The 20,684-nt window shown below is 38.9% G+C and overlaps 1 protein-coding gene across 3 annotated transcripts in view; it reads left to right on the forward strand.

The window, feature by feature from the left end:
- The window catches only part of POLA1 (DNA polymerase alpha 1, catalytic subunit), a 306,641-nt gene that overhangs the window by 190,550 nt on the left and 95,407 nt on the right, over positions 1 to 20,684 (forward strand). For all 3 annotated transcript variants that reach the window (XM_065900491.1, XM_065900493.1, XM_065900494.1), the window contains one exon: positions 14,365 to 14,481. In XM_065900491.1, the coding sequence (XP_065756563.1) occupies positions 14,365 to 14,481 (117 nt within the window). The remainder of the gene's footprint in view (positions 1 to 14,364; positions 14,482 to 20,684) is intronic.

The raw sequence follows: 20,684 nt of genomic DNA on the forward strand, positions 1-20,684 counted from the left end.
ACAAGGCCTTCTGAGCATGTTCCCAGGGAAGGAGAGTTGATTAGGTAGACTTCTCTGGTTTTAGTTAATTAATGGCCTACTCCAGCTCCATTTCCTGCTTTCCTGGAGGAACACTCAGTGACTGTACTTACGCAGCAAAGTCAAATTCGTTAGTTTTATTATATGAAACGTCAGATGAAGAGCTGAAGAGAATCTTTTCCCAGTAGCATCTCCTAAGCTCCAGAATGGAGTCACAAGTAGGGCAGTGGAGTAGTGCATGGACAGGCCTGCCTAAGATCATCTCAGCATCCGTGTGAGGCACGTCAGGCTTGCTGCAGATGGGTGAGACATGAAAATAGATTCAGGGGCTAGTTAGAAGATTCAGAGACCAAGGTCAGGAGAGCTGGGGAGCTGAATCTAAAGTTTTCTTTGAACCTGTTTCTGTAACGCACGAAAACAGCTGCTAAGGTGGACAGTATTTTCTTCAGAGGTTTTGTCTTTATGCTTCTTGCAGTTTAGAAATTGTAGGCCCTGGGAATATATATATTCAAATCCTTAGTAATCTAAGTATTCAGAAGGGCATAGAGTATTTTGGGCTTTGAGAGGGCAAATGTCAGGATTAGCAGCTGATTTTTTTTAAGGATAATTTTTTTTCCCCTTTCTTCCATCTTGCTAGCACTCTATCTCAGCCTGGCTTCTGTGTTTTACAACTTGATAGAGTATGCCATTTAGCCTCATGATTTATACATATTAAGCCTTATTTTTATAAATACATGCCCACTTATCACAGCCACACCATTGAGGACTTAGTAAAACACAGATTGCTAGATGCCACCCCAAGAGTGTCTGATTCTGGGTCTAGGGTGGGGCCTGAAAATTTGCTTCTCTGACATGTTCCCAAGTGATGCTGTTGCTGCTGGTTCAGGGACCACTTTGAGAGCCACTACTCTAGATATTCACTGAGGTTTACTACTCAGCCAGGAGCAGTTGCAAGAAAACAATAACAACATGAAATCCCAATGTAATAATGGTGGAGTAATGAGATTTAGTTAAGAGAAAATACTTTCTGTGATAGGAATTTGTGTGCATTGTCCTAACCTCACTTATGGATACATCATGAAGACTTATGGGGAACCTCATGTTTGTTTTTTAAAATTATGTCACAGAATTAGAGGAGTCTCTTGCTAGAACAGACCTGAACACCATCTAGCTAGAGGCAGAGACAGGAGAAGTGATTGGTTAAGAAGACTGTGTTAGGGAAGGGAGCTTTTAAGAGAACTAATTCCCCAAATATAAAAGGAACTATTTTAGTATTTAGTCAACATTTAAAATGTTTAAATTAAATTCGGCGCCAAAGTTTATTTTAGGCCTTCTGAGCCAAAGGTCTATAGTGATTTTAATATAATTTTTTCCAGTTGCAGAGATCCTTTGATGGTTTAGTTTTTGGGTCCACAGCCCTAGGTTCTTGGGAAATCTGATACCAGAGGCAGCCCAAAGAAAATTTTGCCAAATACCAAGTTTTCAAAGAATTAGCTACTGTAATTAGACAAGGAAAAGAAATAGTATATAAAAATTGGAAGGGGAAGAGGTAAATTATCATTATTTACAGATCCATGCAAACCCTGAAAACCTAATGAAATCAGCCAAAAATCTAACATAGACAAAAAGAATTTAGGAGGAGTTCCCTGGTGGGGATTCCGGGCTTGCACTGCTGAGGCCCAGGTTCAATTCCTGGTCAGGGAACTGAGAATCCCCCCAAGCTGCGTGGCACGGCCAAAAAAAAAAAATCAATAAAGTCACTAGTTAAAAATTACTATTAAAACATCATAGCTTTGATCTACACCAACAACAATCAGAGAATATAATGGAAGAACTAAATACCATTTACAGTAATGACTAAGAAGATTAAATACCTAGTAATAAAGTTAACAAGAAATGTGAGATATATATAGATATAAAGTAGACTTTAAAATGCTACTGAAGGTCTTAAAAGAAGACTTGAGTAAATGGAAAAGTATATCCTATTCTTGGCTAAGACTTTTCAGCAGTTTAGGATCATTCTCTTTTAAGTTTATCCATAAATTTAAAGCTTCCTCCATTAAAAAACAATTGCAGGAAAATTCCTACAAAGAAGATGACCTGCCAGTTATTAAAAATTTTAGGAGTTCAGGGTAATTAAAGTCTTTTGGTGCTCTCCTGATTTTGATGGAGCCGATAGAGAAAGTCCAGAGATATATCTAAAAGTTGCACTTGGTATTACATAAAGAGGTGGTTCGTGTCAGTAGGGAATAGTCAATCTTGAAAAAAAAAATACAGTTGTATTTCTTCCTTGCTCCCTACACTAAAACAAATTCCAGATGCCTCAAAAACTTAGACTTAGAAAATGAAACTATAAAAGTAATGGATATTTTTAATTATCTTGGAGTTGGGAAGACTTTTTGAAACAACACAAAAATCAGACTCCAAAGAGGAAAACTATCAATAAATTTGACTACAAATTAAAAAATAAAAATTTCTGCAGGGCAGAAGTTACATATACAGACACACCCCATAAAGTCAAAAGAGAAATGATGAACAAGGGAAAATGTAGCTGCCTGCGTAGCAAATAAAGGGCGAATTTCCTTCACATATAAAGCAGTCTTGCAAATCAAGGAGAAAAAGACCAACAACCTAGTAGAAAAATCAATTGGTAAAGGACAGGAGCAAGCAGTTCATAGAGGAAGAAATGCAAATGGCTTATAAACAAACATAGGTAGAGATGTTCAAGCTCACTCTTAAGTTCAGAAGTCCAAACGAATACCATTTTTCACCTATCTGAATGACAGAGATCCAAAAGTTAGATAATAGGTAGCCCTGTCAGTAGGCAAGGGTGCGGGGAAAGGAGTACTCGAATGCACTGTTGGGCAGTGTGGAAGCTGGTACGCCTTATTTGGACCACAGCTTGGTGACATCTTTCAAAATTTTAAATGAATATACCTTTTGACTCAGCAATTCCAATTTGGGTATCTCTCCTTACAGATATGCAGGACTTGGAGATGTTGTCAAAGGTACTGTACAAGAATATTCCTTGCAACATTACTGGTAATAGTAAGAGACCAAAAACAACCTAATTGTTGGTCAAAAGAGGACTGATTTATTGAATTATTACAATCATACAAGAGAATTCTGTGCCGCCATTAATAAGAACGTTGATGGTCTATCTATGCTTAGAGGGTATAATTTCCTCTACTTTTAAGTGGAGAAAAGCAAGATTTAGCACAGTGTATATGATACATTTCTTGTATTTTTAAAAACAAGGGGAGAGATAGTTGTAGTGTAATAGATTTTACTTAACCCATTATATTCAAATTATTTCAATCTAATGAATATTTAAAACATCAGTTGGATACTTTATATTGCCTGTTTGGGACTAAGTCTTTGAAATTCGCTGTATATTTTACACTTACAGCACAGCGCAATTTGGACTAGCCATGTTTCAAGTACTCAGGAACCACGTATGGCTCTTGGCTCATGGACTAAGCAGAGTAGGTACAGAGAGCAAAGAGCACTGGACTAGAAGTTCAGAGACCCAGGTGGCCCTGCAGCTTATTGCTGTGACAGCGTACAAGGAGTCTACTTTTTCCTGGGCCTCATTTTCTTCAGATAGAATGTGAAGGATTAGACTAGAGCTCTAAAGTTCCTTCCAACTTTAAAATTTAGGGTTCAAATATATTTCATATTACTTGTCAAAGTCAAAAATGGAATTGCACTTGCTTTCAGAGACACAATTTTCACCAGCACTCTTAAAATTCTGTGTTCCTAAGTGAAGCGCACTTCATATCGTAGGGACTGTATTGTCAGTGCTAGAGTAAGGGTTTGTTTATTGGTTTGTTTAAGGGAAGAATGTTACTAAGCTACATACATGTTATAAACCAGGTAGGAATTGGTCAGTTCTAATAGAATTACGTCCAGTATGAGGCTTTGCTAAGAATTCTAATGGCACATGGAGAACTTCGAAAGAGTAAAAGAGAGAATCACATCAATAGTATCTAAAGAAAGAGTAAATGTTGAAGGAGAAAGAGTTGAGAGGGCGGAGTTTTTTAGTACAGTTCCGTTTATAAACTTCATTCTTCCGAAGATAATAACCAGTAGTTCCCTTAGAACAGTAGAGAATGAGAATCACACAGACAGTGAATCTCAGCCAGAGCCACACATTGGAATCACTCGGGGAGATTTTTAAAATCCTGATGCCCATTCTATACCCCAGACTGGTGGTTCCCAAAGCGTGGTCCTGGGACCAGCAGCAGCAGTAGTATCTCCTGGGAGCTTGTTAGAGATGCACATTCTCAGGCACCCCCCCCAAGACCGACTGAGTCAGAAACTCCGGGGTGGCGCCCAGCAATCTGTTTTGTAATGTTCCCCTAGTGATTCCACTGTGCAGCCGGAGTTGAGAATTCTAGAGCAAGCAGGATTCAGGGCAGGGATAGCAGAGGTGGGTTTCATTTTGAGTACCAGTTTTCATCCTATATCGCCTGTGGGGATGGAGTTGGAGATGGAATGCAGTCCACCTGCTTGGTATTTGCCATTCTTGATTTGAGTAATTTATTGGCGTTATAGAGGGTTGGATGTTGCAGTTCACAAATAGAAGTCAAGAAGCATCCTATCCAGTTGAGAAAAAAGAAGAAAAAAAAGAGGAGAAAAGGGAAAAAAACCCCACAGGAACCACAAAAGCCATAGAAGCTACAAAAGGTTGGGACAGGAGGGAACAAGTATACTAAGTAAAATATTATAAGTGAAGAAATTCCAGATAGATTCTAAAATATTTCATTTATAAACAGGGTTTCTTAGCTATAAGTTCAAGTGTCATGACGATTTTAGGCCCACTTTATGATCTGTCGTCAAGTCTGTTTGATCAAAAAATACAGCTTGTTGAACCCTTTATCATTTGGCATTGAAGAATCCATTTCCTCTTAACGTTTGGGCTTTAGGTAGGAATGCATTGAATATAGGTATGGTAAATTCAGAATGAACTAAGCCAGAAAATAAAATATATTTTCCAAGTGTAAAGAGGTTGTCACTGACTGAGAAGGAGTTAACGTGTCACATTCTTTCGATTTTTACTTATCAGGAGAAATCACAGTATCTGTAATTTCAGAGGCATATTCTGAAGAATGTTATATTGTGATCTCTCTAAGCTGAATCTTAGAAATCTATCTGGGAGTTTTCAGACCTGACGAAATAAAAATGGACCCATTACAGTATCACGTTCATTTGATTTTTCAAAAGTTAGGAGGACTGTATATGCAGATCATTTGAGAGACTGCTTTTGCTCTGCCTTGTAATCAGCAGATGGAGGAAAGCAGGCTGGGCTGTGTTGAGAGTGTATCTGGTGCTTCTTGTTTTTCGCGATCTCGGCTGTATAACTTCTGTAAACCCTTTCTGTGTATTTTTCTTTTCTCGTTCCCAAACATTACATTTTACATGGGAAAGTCAATTTTGATAATTTCCAAAAAGCTAGGTGTTACAGCAGAATTTGTGCCTCTTAGAAAAAACTGCTCCTTTACTATAAAGTAGAACCTGCCTTTCATACCTAAGTAAAACAATTCTGATATAACTTTCCTAATCGTCACATTTATTACAGAAGGGATGATAATACTATTTTCCAGACCATGTTTACAAAGAATATGATTTTGATTTCTGTGTTAATTTCTGAGTACTGAGTTTCTGTTTTTAAATTGTTTTGTGAATTGGGCTCTCTGAGTATAAAGTGGCTTTCAGCACACGGGTGGTATTGTCAAACATCTTCCCCAGATAGCCAACACATGCATTTCAACAGCTTTTTGGACAGAACCACAGTTAATAATTTCTTTACAGGAAAAATGTATTTTTTTTATTATCATTATTTTCTCATCTTACGTTCTGGCATTTAAATTATGAAACTTCATCTCGCCGTGTAGACTTACCTTGTATTGCCAAGAGGAAAGAAGTGGCTTTTCTGCAAAGCTAAATAGTTTTTACTTTATTGTCTGCTACGAAACAGCTGCTGATACCAGAAAAATGCCGTCTCATCATTGGGCCTGGGGTGTCCAAAAGAGGCAGGAAAAAAATGACTGTAGCTCCCTGTCTGCCCTGGCACTCTCCTCCTTTCTCTCCGTTTTCATTGCGGTGAAGAGCAGGAGAACAATATTCTGCAATTAAGGATTCCATTAAGTTGAAGAAAAGAGCAAATGGGGGATGTTTGTTCTCCAAGCTGAAAAAATTTGTCTGGGATGGGGGTGGATACTGGTAGTGGTATAGAGAGAGGTGGGTGGAGAGAAGAAGTCAGGGCTGTTTGTTGAATATACTGTTAAGGACTGTTACCATCCTAATTAATCAAGTTAGAAATTACAGCTGTAGTCCGTTTCCCCCCAATTCTTGTTATCAATTTTCTTCTCTTTTGAGACAAAGCAAATATAAATTTTGTGTTCATTTGTCATTCGTTCTTTGACTTCAGCATCTCTGAAAATAACAATGTAGCACAAAAGCCCAGTATTTACCTAGTTGTAATGTGGGTTGCCATGGTGTTTTGCAAATTATTGCAATTATGTTCACCATGCGAGTCGCCCTTGGTAACTGGCGAAAAAACTGATAATCCTGTTTTGAACAAAAGGTCAAATTGCTGAATAGAAAGTCTTGATTAACTAAAAGATGTACAAAGTGGAATTATTTCCTACCATTCAGAAATAGTTCTTGATCGGGTTTGGGGGAGGGGGTGAGTAAGTACATCTGATTACTGAAGTACAAAGCATTGAAAGGATGTTGTCTTGAGCCTTTCATGTAGTCTTAATGGTGGCTTTTTTGTCAAATTTACCCATTTGCGGCATTGAAAGAGGCAGCTGCATTTAAGCTGGAGAGACGGTGCTTTTTCAAGAGTTCAGTGCATGGAAAGTTCTCAGCAGTATCTGCAGTTTACTAGTAGCCCCTGGTCTATTAAAACTGATGTGCCGCATTTGAGCCCATTGCTCTCAGTACTTGTGAACCCCTCTGCCTGATGATCTAATAAAGTGCTCTTACTGGACAATCTCTGATCAGCTACTTAAAAAGGAGCTTGGGGGAGGGGCGGCAGGGAGAAGCCTTACAGGCAGTGAGACCTGGTGTATAGGCCAGAAGAGAGCCTCCAGGGGCTAAACCGAGAGGTCTGTCACGACGGTAATCTGTGCTGAGGTATTTGCCATGGGGTTGTGGGTTTTGTGCCCCAAATCCCTCTAAGCTGTGGTCACAGGTTTTTTTTTCTGGAAAGAAATCTTTATTTTATTCCAAGTTGAATAAGAAAAGATTAGACATGTCGTTTTGAAATTTGGAAATCCACTTTTGTGGATTTGCTTCTTTGGTGATGGCATTCATAAAGTACACGATCCTACATTTACGTAAAAGCAAAAGTTTCCCAGGTTACAGCCAAAGGTCAGATGGATTTCAACTCTTCCGAATCTGGCAGAGCGTTTGGGGGAGTATTTCGGAGGGGGGGGGTTCTCTTCTTTTTTTTTTAATGGCCACCTGAAAAATCAATTCTCAAAACTTTTGAGAGTGTGTGAAAGTGGCATGAAAGCAAAGCAAACCTTAACAAGTTTGTGGGTTTACATTCTACATCACCTAGCAACCCCCTGGCTCAGCCAGATCTCTCGTCTACCCTTAGTTCTGTTTACAGACTATTCAGACGGTCCTTCGAAACCATGAAAGATATTCAGTTTCATTAGTACCATTCTCAAGGAGAAAATAATTAAAGTTAAATGAACAAACACTGCCTGGTGATGGTTTGAAGTCCATTCTGATTTTAAGATGCCCTTTGAGGCAACTGCATAGATAGTTCAGTTTGAACATTTGTTGTTCAGTACCCAAAGGTATATCGTATTAAACCATGCCGATAAATAGCCTGGAAACAAACGAACAATAAAAATTACTTTTAGCTAGACTTGAGCAAAGAAAAGAAGCTCTGCTAGTAATAAGTTTCTAGGCATGCCCTCCTGATTGAATTTTTTATTTGATCCCTACCCTGGACATCTAAGCTGATCCATTCGTACACGGAATAAAGACAGGAGAAGAGGCCTGAGGAACAAAGCACCTCTCTTTAAAACTGATTTATTACCTACCCTTGGAGATCAAATCATATTCCATAGAAGGCTGTGTGCATTTTAGTGAGTAGCTTAATTTCATGTATGATTGTAATACTAATAATGCATGCCCTGCCACTTTCTATTTGGAAACTGCTTATGTGCTTAAATCGACCTACTCTTGAAATTTCTGAGAGTAAAAAAAAATTTTTAAGAAAATGTTTTTTATGTGCCTTTTTTTCCCATAAGCCCATTCTCTGAAAAATCATTTTGGAAACAACCAAACACATGTTAAAGCTCAAAATATTTTTCAGATGTGTTAGTAATTCACTTATATTGAACACTCTTGGCAAAACTGTCTCTTCCCCCACCCCCCATTTAATAACAGTTTTCTGATTAAAAAACAATATACACTTGTAGAAATTTTACAAAATACAGAAACAGAAGAAACTACCTAGAGATAACCACGGATGGCTTTTTAGAGTATTTCCTTCCAGTCTTTTTTTCTGTGTACATATTGATGAAACTAAGCCTTGAGTTAACTTTTGAAGTTTATTTGTTAGTATGTATACATACCTAAGTTGATGTTTTTTCAAGAGCGAGGAGTTGAGAGGCCGGAGCCGTGTTGGAAGTAATGAACAATTTTTCTTAGAGGGCTCATCACTAAAATATTAATGTGAGCATCAGAGTAGCCATTTTTCCATCTCATTCCATTTGATTCTTTCTTTTTTCCTTGTTGAAATGACTGTATGCCTTAACTGACACATCCATTTATAACCATTCATGTTGGAAAGTCGGACATTCATCATGGTTGGAATATTACATCCCCAAGTCACTTGTAGCTTCACGTAGGGGGAAAAAAGAGTCTTTTATGAAAAGATTTGTAATACAATAGAGATTAATGGAATGTGGAGAGGAAAATGCTTTCAGTTCCTCGCGTAAAGTGAAAACAGGGCGGCTCAGAAATCTTGTATTCTTACTATTTGTATTTTGTTAGATCTCTGTCATCCACAGTACATGGCTGGGTTGCATGAGCTCTTTGTGCTTTGTTGACAATTGACAGACAAAGCAAAATTATTCCTGAAGCAAGGTATTGTGTACTTAGTTGTGACCTATTACAGCCTAAGAATGTAGCTTGCTTTTGAGTTGGATGAATAGGGAGAGTATTTTATAGAATAGGCTTGAATATACTAGGAGAGATTTTAGCTGCCCATACAGAAAGATACATGTCCTCCATTGAACTTTTTCCCCCAAAATGTAATTTTCCGTATAAAGTCATTTCAAGTATATTTTCCCTGGTTGCTTGTACGGAGACAGTTTTAACTGTTCTAGTATTGTCCTACAGTGGTAAAATAAAATTGCTGGTAATTGTTGGCTTTCTCTGCTCACAGTATAGCAGGAGAAGATGGCTTGCGTGGGGCTCTTTAATGTACCTCAGGTACATCTTCTGATGCTCAGCTTCTGATTGCAAATTAAAATAACAAGGCTAGGGTATTGAATTTGATGCGAGGCAAAGCAGAACAACTTGCTAATTTATCCTGTAATATACAATTGCTGAGGTTGGAATTTTTCCACTTGTAGTGCTATTCTCTGTGTCTAAATGAGGACCACTGTTTGCATCTAACCTATCATAACAGTTTGGGAGTGCTCCATTATCTTTTCAGCAAACTGATGGCAGAGTCTGGTCCTTGCACAGATGATAAGATCAATAAGTTTCAAATAACTTGGATGAAATGACATGTGACTGTTCACTTAAAGAGATGTCTTACTTTAAAAATCAATTTTAATAATATTTAAAATTCTTAACATTGACCGACGAGGCACTTTCCACTTGTTTTGTTTGATAATTTTGTTAAAAATATTTTTGTATTAACTTTGGTGAATAGCTAGTTTATGTGTGTATCTTTCCTGATTTGCTCTTTCGTCTCCTACCCTGGCACCTCTCTGAGACTTAATAATCACTCTTTGACATGCCAGCATGCTGCGGTGTAGAAGATTTAACTTTAAAAGCAAAATTATGTTCCTGCTAAAACTTCCCCTGGAGATCTTAGGAAAATTTTCTCCCAGTTTTGGGTGCAAATGTGGGTCAGAAAGCAATTTGTTTTTTGATATTTCTGGAAATCCCAAATCACAACATGTCATTCTTCAAAAGCAGCTGTGGGCCCATACTGTGCACTGTCTATAAGAAGACCCGTTTTACACTGGGGATAATTCTGTGACAGAAAAATGTGACTGCACGGGAACCCCAGAACATTTATAAATGGTTTTGGGTGAAAAGAGTGTCTGGTATTCTCAAAGTGCATATAGTTTGGGGAGAGGAGCAGTTAATGGCCATTATAGAAAAATAGTAATGATACGATGAACTCTGTAACAGCACGCATGCTGGCAGACCTCGCCCTGTAACCCTGTCACTGCAATCCTGGAGAGCCATTACAGTTTAAATCATACGTCACTGCAGTACTGTGTCGTGTTGTCTCTTGAAAATCTCTGTAAATCCCAAAATAAAGCACTTCTGCATAGTTGTACTATTTTGCAATCAAATTGAGAAGCAGCTCCACCTAATCTTACGGGTTATCCCTAAGTTCTCCATTTTGGGATAACACCAGGCAGAAACTGACCAGGTTCTTTCCTGGTTAGAATAGTGCATTTTGAATAATGCATTGTCAGCTGTAAGTACAGCACTGACATTCCCCAGTACCGGAGGCATATGGAGGATAATAACAGTATTTGACATTTACTGAACATTTGTGTGGGCTTTCTTATATAACAACTCTAACAGGGTAAATATTATTACCTCCTGTTTTATAGACGAGGAAACTGAGGCTTAGAGAGAGGTTTGGCAACTTTATACAAAATTACCTATTAATAAATGGGAGGGGAGAGACCACACTGAAGTGCATAACCTTTTCATAACCTCAGCTCGGTTTTCTTGATTGAGTGTGAATGCTTGTGCTTGATATTGGGTGGGACACTACCAGATCCAAAGTGGGTCATTCCCTGAGGGCCTGACCATCCAGTTAGGGAGGTAAAATAAGATGGTTCCAGGAGAGTGCAAAGCAGAGTGTGCTCAGTAGCAGCTGGGCTAGAGGGAGAAGTTCCTGAGGGCTGGGAAAATTTTACGGGAGAGGAATAGAAGTTGATGCTCAAGGAATGGGCATTTTAGGCAGAGGTTATACAGCATGAGCAGAGACGAGGAGTTGGCAACAGGCAAAAAGTGGTGAGGACAGTGAGAAAACCACCACTGTGGGGGGAAGAGCTGGCATAAGAGAATGATGAGAAAGGAGGAATGGGACCATAGCATGTGTTCTTATCCTCTATGGAAGGTGTACCATTGGGGGATGGGAGTGGAGAGGCCTTGGGCAGCTACACTCGGCAAGTCTGTGCATTGGATGTGGGAGAGCATGGAGTCAGGGAAACCAGGCATGAGCTACCATAGTAGTTCAGTTTTGAGGTCTGGGCTTGAGTGAGGTTGGTGATAATGGGACTATAAGGCCAGCGGACAGATTTGGTAACTGATTGGGAATGGGAGAAAGACCCATCATATATTTGATTCCAGAGTATGAAAACTACTGTGAAGTTTTTTTCTCCTGTGAATTTTAGACCCTTTCCTTGTTTTCCATAAATCTGCTCCTGTGCATTTTTATTTTATTGCTTCTATTTTATTCATTTATTTTCTTCAAAAGATATTTTTGAATGCCTCCTATGCACCACATTTCCGGGTGTGGGTGATTTCTGTGTGTGCATCCTTCTAAAAATACAGATGTACACAAATGAATAGCAGTTTGTGTTTAAGGTGCAGCTACCAAGAACACCTCAGTTACAAGTGGAAATCGATCCCTTTTTAGCATGTGCAGACAGAAACCATTTTCGTTGAGGCCTCAGAAATATAATTTAGCAATCAGAACCAATCAGCATTTGACACAATTTCATACACAGTGATTTCAAGGAATTAGTGATGCTGAGACTAAAGCAACAGGTGATAGAGTTTTGCATGTTTTGGTAAAGGTTTGCTTTGCTATTGGACAGGCCAGCAGTCACCTCTTTTGAACCCTCTACTTATAAACATGGTTAAAGTAGCCATCGGAAAACTTAATGACCGTATTACTCTTGGTTATGACAATGTGGCATTGCATAATAAAATGACATATTTGGATGGCAGACATCCTTAGAGTGGTTCTGGGGTTTTTTATTAAAAGCCAAACGTTTTTATAGGTTGGGCTTCCAAAGAACTACACATTATTAAATTTTTTTTCCTTCCACTGACTTGGCAATGTACCTTTGGGCGGCATGTTATTTCCCAAATTGGAGATGAAAATAAGTTTAATTTTGTCCTTGTGAGTGGTAATTCAAAGGGAATTTATACAACGTTAGTGTTTTCTTTTGCTTTGTTCTTATCACCTATGAGAGGCAAAATGCACTGTGAGATCTTGTAACGTAAGATTTGCGCCATCATGGAATATTTTCAAAGGCCTGGCATATTTATTTTTAGCAGCTCAAATGTTCCTTGAAAGGTATATTTAGCACAGTCAGTCAATATTTGCTGGGGGAACAAAGGGTTAACCAAATGTACTTGACAAAACTGAATGGAAGCAAAGCATATATTGAATATGATTAGGGCCTCTTTCCCCCATAGAAGAGTTTTATTTAAAATACGCCAAGACCAAAAGCTTAATTATCAAAATAAAACAAGAGGCATAAAGAGTTATAGGCTTCTCATATTTTTTTTTCAGCCCCAGTTCCCTTCACACAGTTATCAGCATGTTTAATTTCCATGCATAATAGCACTAGTTATTGTTGTCATTTGTAAAGGGAGATTAACAGATAGTAAGTACAAACAAACCCAAATAAGTACTGAATAGAGAGGTGACAAAGAAGAAAAGACCTCTTTAATGTTAATTATAACTGGTAGGAAGTCTAGACAAATTATATTATCTGTTTTCTATATGATTTGAAAGGACATTTAGTTAGTAACTCTGTCAGAGATAGAGTTGGGTGTTTGCTTTAGAAACAGGTGAGGTGACAATTTAGCATCTCCCTGGTTGGCAGCTCACCTGGTGAGTCATGAAGTTGTCGTAAATTGATGGAATCAAGTTTCAAAAACATCTGAAAAGAACTGTAGCTTTTGAACATTATATTTTAAAAATTAAAAAATAATTTTAACTTCTGGGTTGTATTCTGGTACTTAATACTTTATTGTCTCAAAACATGGTAATTGACCTATCTGCTTGCTTTTTAAAATTTTTTGTTAAGAATTGAATGAATTACAGCTATGGTTGTGAATATTAACTGATAGATATTCGCAAGTGTGTAAAGCCTCAGGTAGCAAATAGTGTCACAAACCCAAATGAATGATGAAGGGGTGGTTCAGTCCTGCATTTTTCATACATGGTTTCCTTGAATGCTACTGTTTCCTTTATTAATATGCCTAAGTTGATACTTCAAGAAAAAACTAGTCTCATGTTCAGTTTTATAGGCTACATTTAAAATGTATTACCAGCTGCTGCTGTCAGCCCCACAATCCCTCTGTCTCCCCCATACCTAGAACAGGCTGAAGCAAAGTATCTTGTGTCTTTAATTCTGAGGGGCCATCGATTGTGAGCTGCGCTCTTAACAGCTTTTTTGGAGGAAACATAAATACATGTCACTTGTAAAGGTGTCTGTGTTTCAGAAACATTAAAATGTGAATAAAACCATGTCCTCAAATCAAGAAAATGTGGTAATAGCCCTAGGAATTGGAACAAACAGTTGCCTATGACTCAGAACCACTGATTCTCTTTTCTAGTTCAGGGTATTTTGGTATGGTAGTAGTTATATGTCTCAGATAGGTAGAAGCTACATGAATCCCTCCCTTCTCTGTGTTGTTTTAGTTGGTACCATACAACTTGCTTCTTAAAGCCAGCCCATAGTGAATTGCTTTTAGGCTTTGTGTAAAGCTTTTAGACCTTGCTTTCCTATTTAGATTATAATTTCCTGTAAACCCATCAGTTTACATTCTGCATGTAATCATACGAGTTTTTATTTGGAGGTTTTGATGTATTCGGTGGGGTTGGGGATTTCTTTTAAGTAAAGAAAATAACGTCTCATGTGATTTGTTTTTTTTTTTTTTTAACTTTATGAGTTTCCTAACTTTTATGTTTGGGGCATAGATCAAATTAACACGTCAGGAAAGAAGGGTAGAGAGCTATTTCAGAATCTCTAAGGAGGGTTTGAATGAAATGAGTCTACCTTGATCACAGTGAGTCTATCTTGATCACGATATGGTTCTTATTTGTATTAGTTGATGGCGGTGATAGGACTGAAGCATCCTTTGTCTCTCCAGGGCTGGTTGATTTGTGAGGAGCCAACATGTCGAAATCGAACTCGGCACCTTCCCCTTCAGTTCTCCCGAAATGGACCTCTTTGCCAAGTCTGCATGAAAGCTACACTTCGACCAGAGGTGACGGTCGTATCATGCTCAAGAAGTGTGTGTGTGTCTGCGTGTGTGCGTGTGTGTGTGTGTGTGTGTCTGTCTGTCTGTGTGTGTTGGGGGGAGCTTGCTCCTCCCTTAGCTCTGGGAAGTCGATATTTGGTATATGCCCTGTGGTGACACCCTGCACACATGTATTTAAGAAAATATCCAGACTTCAAAAAGATACATGCTTTATTTTTCACATCATGAACAGTATATATTTATATCTAAAAGAGAAGCTGACTGGTTCCCACATGGGTTACTCATATCTTTGGTTGCCACTTCTTAATTACAGAGAATAGATAACTTTCCTTTGTAGAAACTGCTGTTATGTTACCTTTGGACTGGATCAGAACCCCTTTTGCAGGGGCCAGAAAACCTCCCAAACCTATACCAAAAAGGGCTTATTTGATTTGTATGGGATTCCATTGTTTCTAAGTAGCAGCACAGAGGAGTAGTTCTCAAGCGTTTTCTCGTCCTTAGTACATACACCTGAGGGATAAGGCAGTCTCTCGTTGGTGACTCCCATCTGGGGAGCACATAGTCTGGAAGCACCTTACTGGTAATTAAGATGCCTTCCCTCTGTCGCCCCCTCTGAGCATCATGGACCCAAGCAGCATTTCCCAAACTGTGCGGAGAGGAGTGTTTGAAGGTCTTCCAGGCAAAGAGGGTTTTGTGATCAAGTGCTTCTAGCCAACTCTGGGCTGGCCAAGGTTAAACAGGACTTATTGTAGATTGTCCTGGAACCTGTAAAATGATAATGTGAAGTCTGCCTCACCAATACAGGACTGTAATATGCCTCACTTTCCAAATTTATCTGGTCCAAGGATTTGTAAGGATCTGGGTGCGAAGAGAGTAAGAATAGGGAACTTGTTATTTACTTATTTTTTAACTCATAGGCCAGTTTTACAACCAGATTTTATCTTCAGATCTTTTCACTGAAAAGGGTTGATACACAGGCTAGTTTTAGAAAAATATTTTAAAGTTCTCATGGGTTTTTATTTTAATTGTAAGATAATATATCATTTCACAAAATTTAACGAGAAGTCAAGAACTACAAAGGGCTACCACCATTGTTGTGTATACCCTTGTTCTTTTGCATATCCATGTGTATTTTTTATGTGGTTTCAGTCATAATGAAGATACACTTTTTGTATCATGTTTGTCTTTTTCCGAGCATCTGTCTCTGTTGCTAGTTAATTTTCAGTACCAAAACTTTTAAACACAAATTTAACCATTCCTCTCATTGGACATTTTAGGCAATTTCGCTATCCCTTTACTAGAAAATTGTGATGAATGTTTTCCTGCTTAAATTATTTATTATTCCAAATATTTCTTATCAACAGTACATATCTAAGTGCATAAATACAATGCGGACATGATTCATGTTGCCACATTACTTTCTTAATGGATTATCTCAACTTAAGTACCAGTTTTACCACTGCCTTTGCAGCATTTGGGCATTATCGTTAATTTATTTTTAACTAATTTGATAGGTATAAAATGTTCCTTGCCTTATTTAGTATATCTTTGGTAATTAGCAAAGTAGGATGTAGATTTTTAAAAAAATATGGAACACATAAGTGAGAATTAGCTGTTATAGCGAATTCTTTTTACGTCAGTCTCATCCTAAGATGTGCATCAGCAGGCGCGAAAAGAAAGCAAAAGTATATATATTTAGTGTGACTCATCAATCCAGTTGTACACTCCAGGGGAATCACCTTGCTTCATGAACCGATGCTGCCTTTGAGACTTTTTAAGCATCTAGCTCATCAGGTCAAGTTCAGTGAAAACTGAATTACTTCTTAGAAAGTCAGCCGGTCTTAGGATTCCATTCCTGGTGAGAGAAAGTGAAAGGAAAGTGTGCAGCTAGTAGATCGGTAACTTTCCAGTAAATGCCGATGATGTTACTGGTAGTGCTTTAATACATCAGGTTATCTTTTATTATTTATGACCCTTTTTTAAATGAGTGAACGAACACATGCATTTTGAAGTATTTTTTCCCTTCATTTTCTTGTCCTCAAGATGGGAGCATGTTAGGCAGGCATTTACCAAGGTTATCAACTACTCTTCCCAGGGAAAAGCTTTCCTAGCTTAGCTGCTCAGGCCATGTTGCTGCTCAGAACATGACCGTCTGGAATAACTGGAGGTTCAGAGCATCCTGGTTGGTGATACTGCTCTTCGCCATTCCTCACAGGGACCTTGACGGTGGGACTCAGCCCACTCTTTTGCAGTCCATTTTCAGTTGCTGGTAATGAGTGGGGAATCTCTTAATTCTATTTATGATGTTCCTGGGCTTTCCTAGTAGGAGGAAAAAGCTGCATCTTTTTAGAGATAGTTCCAAGGTAGCTCCAAAATCAGTAGTGCGATGGACAGGATCATTGTAATTACCACAGGGTTTTCCAAAGGGTCTATTTTGCAGGATTATGCTTAACTGGGTCTTAAGTTCTGGGTTGCTGTGTCTCAGTCATACGTTACTTTCATTTAATAATAGTTTATTAAACCCCTACTATATCCTAGGCACTTTGCTAGGGACTAGGGACATAGCAACGAACAGGACACTTCCTTATTTGTAAAAATAGTTTAGCATTACATGGATTATGTAAAATTGATGTCTGTGGGCAAAAATAGGCATTTGTGAATATCCACATGGACAAAATCAGCAGACTTTCCTAATGTTTGACTAGTGGGGACTTTAAATATGTTGTCAAGTTTGATGGTAAAGTACTTGGCTCTTACTGTGCCAGTCTCATCCTCACATGATAAATCTCTCCTTTAGCCCTGAGTTGCAGTTGGCTTGAGTACTTTACAGAATTGACTTGGGGTATGAGAGCTGGCTCTTTTTCTGGCTCCTCTTACCAGTGTTACAAGAAAGAAAGCTGGGATGGTTTTGTTCTCAGGGTTTTAGACATGTCTGTCTTCTCAGATACCTTAAAAAAATCAGTTAAGTTTTTTCAGGTTCACGGCAATTTAACAGTATACAAATTGCTGGTTATTAGGAATATACTCTCTGGCATCCTCTGCACATAGGCAGTGCAGATAAATACAGGAATGAAAACTCCAGTATATGTGTAAGTTGCTAAGTGAATAGAACCCTTTTTCACACTGACGATAGAGACAAGACTTACCCAAGTAGAGAATAATTATCTTAATATATATTTATTTTAAGGATGTGGTTTTTTACTTCTTAAGGTGGCCAAGTCTGTATGGCTAGTGAGCTGAACCCCCAGGGGATCCTGTATTATGTAATTCACCAAAAAGAAAGCGTTAGTTTGTTTGTTTTGGTTTTTCCTTAATCGAACTAAGATTTCAAACCAAGTTAAACTTTTCCTCACTAACATTGCCATACTTGAATCCATACTTGATAAGAAAACATTTACTTGTGACGCTGTCGGGGGCAGGAGCCCTGTGGCGGAGTTTAGTTTGTTCGACAAAATTTCTTGAAGACCCCTCATGAGGAAGGCACTGAAATGACTTCTAGTCCTACTGTGGGACACCCCTAGTGTGTCTCACATTATCCTCAGTTGTAAAATTGTTAAAATCTTTTGTAACGGAACATTGGTACCATATAGGACTCTGGCCTTTAAGGGAGAAGGGAAATACTGAACTTGTGATCATTGTGTGTTGCAATTTCAAAATGGCTGTGGCTGACGGATTATTGATTTAAAAAGTAGGTTAGAGACAGTGCAAATGTTGCCAGGCTACGTGGGACAGTGTCTTGTTTCTGCATAAGTTGAAAACATGAAGATAGTTGTGGTCTCTTAAGGCAGTAATCATAAGCTGTACAGGAAGAGAACCTTGGGACTGTGATGGAAAGTCTTAAACATCTGTATCTAGTCATGGGTTACCCTCCAGTAGATGACGGGTTTTTACCACGAAGGGCCTTTTGGAGTTCTCTGCTCTGATTTTCCTGTGCTTGTTTTCTGATGCAGAGTTTGCTAGATTCTACATGCAGATTTGCTTAGCCTGAGCAGATGCTAGCCTTCCTTTTCAATATACTTTTTTTCATTTTTTAAAAAAGTATCGAGGTGAAATTCACACGACAAAATTAACCATCTTAAAGTGAATAATGCAGTGGCACTTAGTACTGCTGCATTCACAGTGTTGTGTGATCACTACCTCTATCTAGTTCCAAAACATTTTCATTTTCCCGAAAGAAAACCCCGTACCTATTAAGCAGTCACGCCCCATTCCTCCCCTTCTTTCAGCCCCTGGAAACCACTAATCTGCTTTCTGTCTCTATGGATTTACCTAGGTTGGATATTTTATATAAATGGAACCATAGAGCGTGTGACATTGTGTGTCTGGCTTTGTTTCTGAGGTTCATCCATGTTGTAACCTGTGGCAGTGCTTCATTCCTTTTTATGGCCAAATAATAGTCCATTGGATAGGTATACCACAATATATTCATCCATTTATCTGTTGATGGACACTTGGGTTGCTTCATTCAACATACTTTTAAAGTTTATTTTATTTTCATTAGCTAGATAGGTCTTACATTTGACCTACATTTGTGTCCTGTGCCTCCCTTGTTGGTCCTAGTTCAGTTGAATGGTATTACACAAAGCTAGACTGCTCCTTCCTCTGTTCTTGCCTTCAGTAAGCACCTACTCTCTGCCTGTTTTCTGAGAACCTTTTAGATATTGGAAGGTAGCTGTCTTCCTAAGCTTTCCCCTGCTAGGCCAAGTATTCCTAGATCTTCAATCATTTCTTTAGTGCTTTGCTTTCAGAAAAGTTGCATGCAGCACTTGGTGAGCTCTCACTAGCACTAGTATGGAGCAGAATAAACCTGCCACTGCCAACTTTTCTAGGTAGTACATTTCTTTGAAGTCTTTTTAGGGTTGCATTAACGTTCTTGGTATCCATATTCACAGCATTGATTCATTTTGAGTGTTTCATATGCTCAAACAGATAATAATTTCTCGACACATACAATTGCTAAGCCATGCCTTATCAGGTTTTCTGAGACCCAAGTGGTTTATTTTTACGTAATGTAAGACTCCATTAGTACTATATTAGTTTCCTAGGGCTGCTGTAATGAAGTACCTCAAACTGAGTGGCTTAAAACAACAGAAATTTCCTGTTTCATGGTTCTGGAAGCTAGCTAGAAGTCTGATATACAGGCACCATAGGGAACTCTCCCTCTGAAACCTGTAGGGGAAAATCATTCCTTGCCTCTTCTAGCTTCTGGTAATCCCTGGCGTTCTTTTGCCTGTAAATACGTCACTGCAGTCTCTGCTACCACAGTCACGTGGCCTCCTCCCAGTGTGTCTCTTTTCGTCTTATAAGGACACCAGTCATACTGGATTAGGGCCCACTGTAATCCAGTATGACCTCACCTTAACTTGATTTTCTCTGCCAAGACCTATTTCCAAATAAGGCCACATCCACAGGTGCTGGGGGTGAGGACCTCAATATATCTTTTTAGGGACATAATTCAACTCATAACAGATAGGAAATGTACTGAGCTGAGGAAAATGGAGACCAAAAGTAACAGTGGCTTAAACAGAATAGACATTTAATTCACTACCTAAGAAACATGAATTTTTTTATCGTGTGACAGAAAGCCAGGTGTGGATTGCTATAGATATGGCTCAACAGTGTCATCAGCAGTGCCGGGCTTCCACCCTCAAGGTCACAGTGTGGTCCAAGGTGACTGCACAAGCTCCTTCAAGCCATCACAGGCTACAAGACAGAGAAAAGGTTGAAGGGTCAAAAGGATGCACTTCCCAGCCAAGTCAGTTCTTCAAGCAGCCTTCCCAGAACTCCCACCCAACACTCCGTACATTTCACGGACCAGAAATTAGTCACATGGAGGTAATAGCTTATTTCGTTACTTAAAAAAAAAAAAAAAAAAAAAAAAGTAGACTGAGTATTGGGGGCCAACCAGCACTCTCTGGGGCAGAGACCTTCCAGTGAACCCTGTGAAGTCTCCCTCCTTCCAGTGAACCCTGTGAAGTCTCCCTTTGCTGTGCTCAGCCCATCACTGTCCCATTGTGGATATTTTGGATACTGGTTCTGCCGTGCACCCAGCTTTTTGGCTTCTACAGATCTGATGCTGTGATTAGCCTTCCCTCTTTTATCTTCTCCAAAATATCGATTAAAATGTTGAAGTGCATTTCTGCCTATTCCAGTGGCTCGATGCCTTCTTCCAAGTGGATGCTGCTCCATTCTAATCAGCACCCTTTGTG

This window comes from Phocoena phocoena, chromosome X, assembly GCF_963924675.1.
Source record: "Phocoena phocoena chromosome X, mPhoPho1.1, whole genome shotgun sequence".
NCBI lineage: Eukaryota > Metazoa > Chordata > Mammalia > Artiodactyla > Phocoenidae > Phocoena > Phocoena phocoena.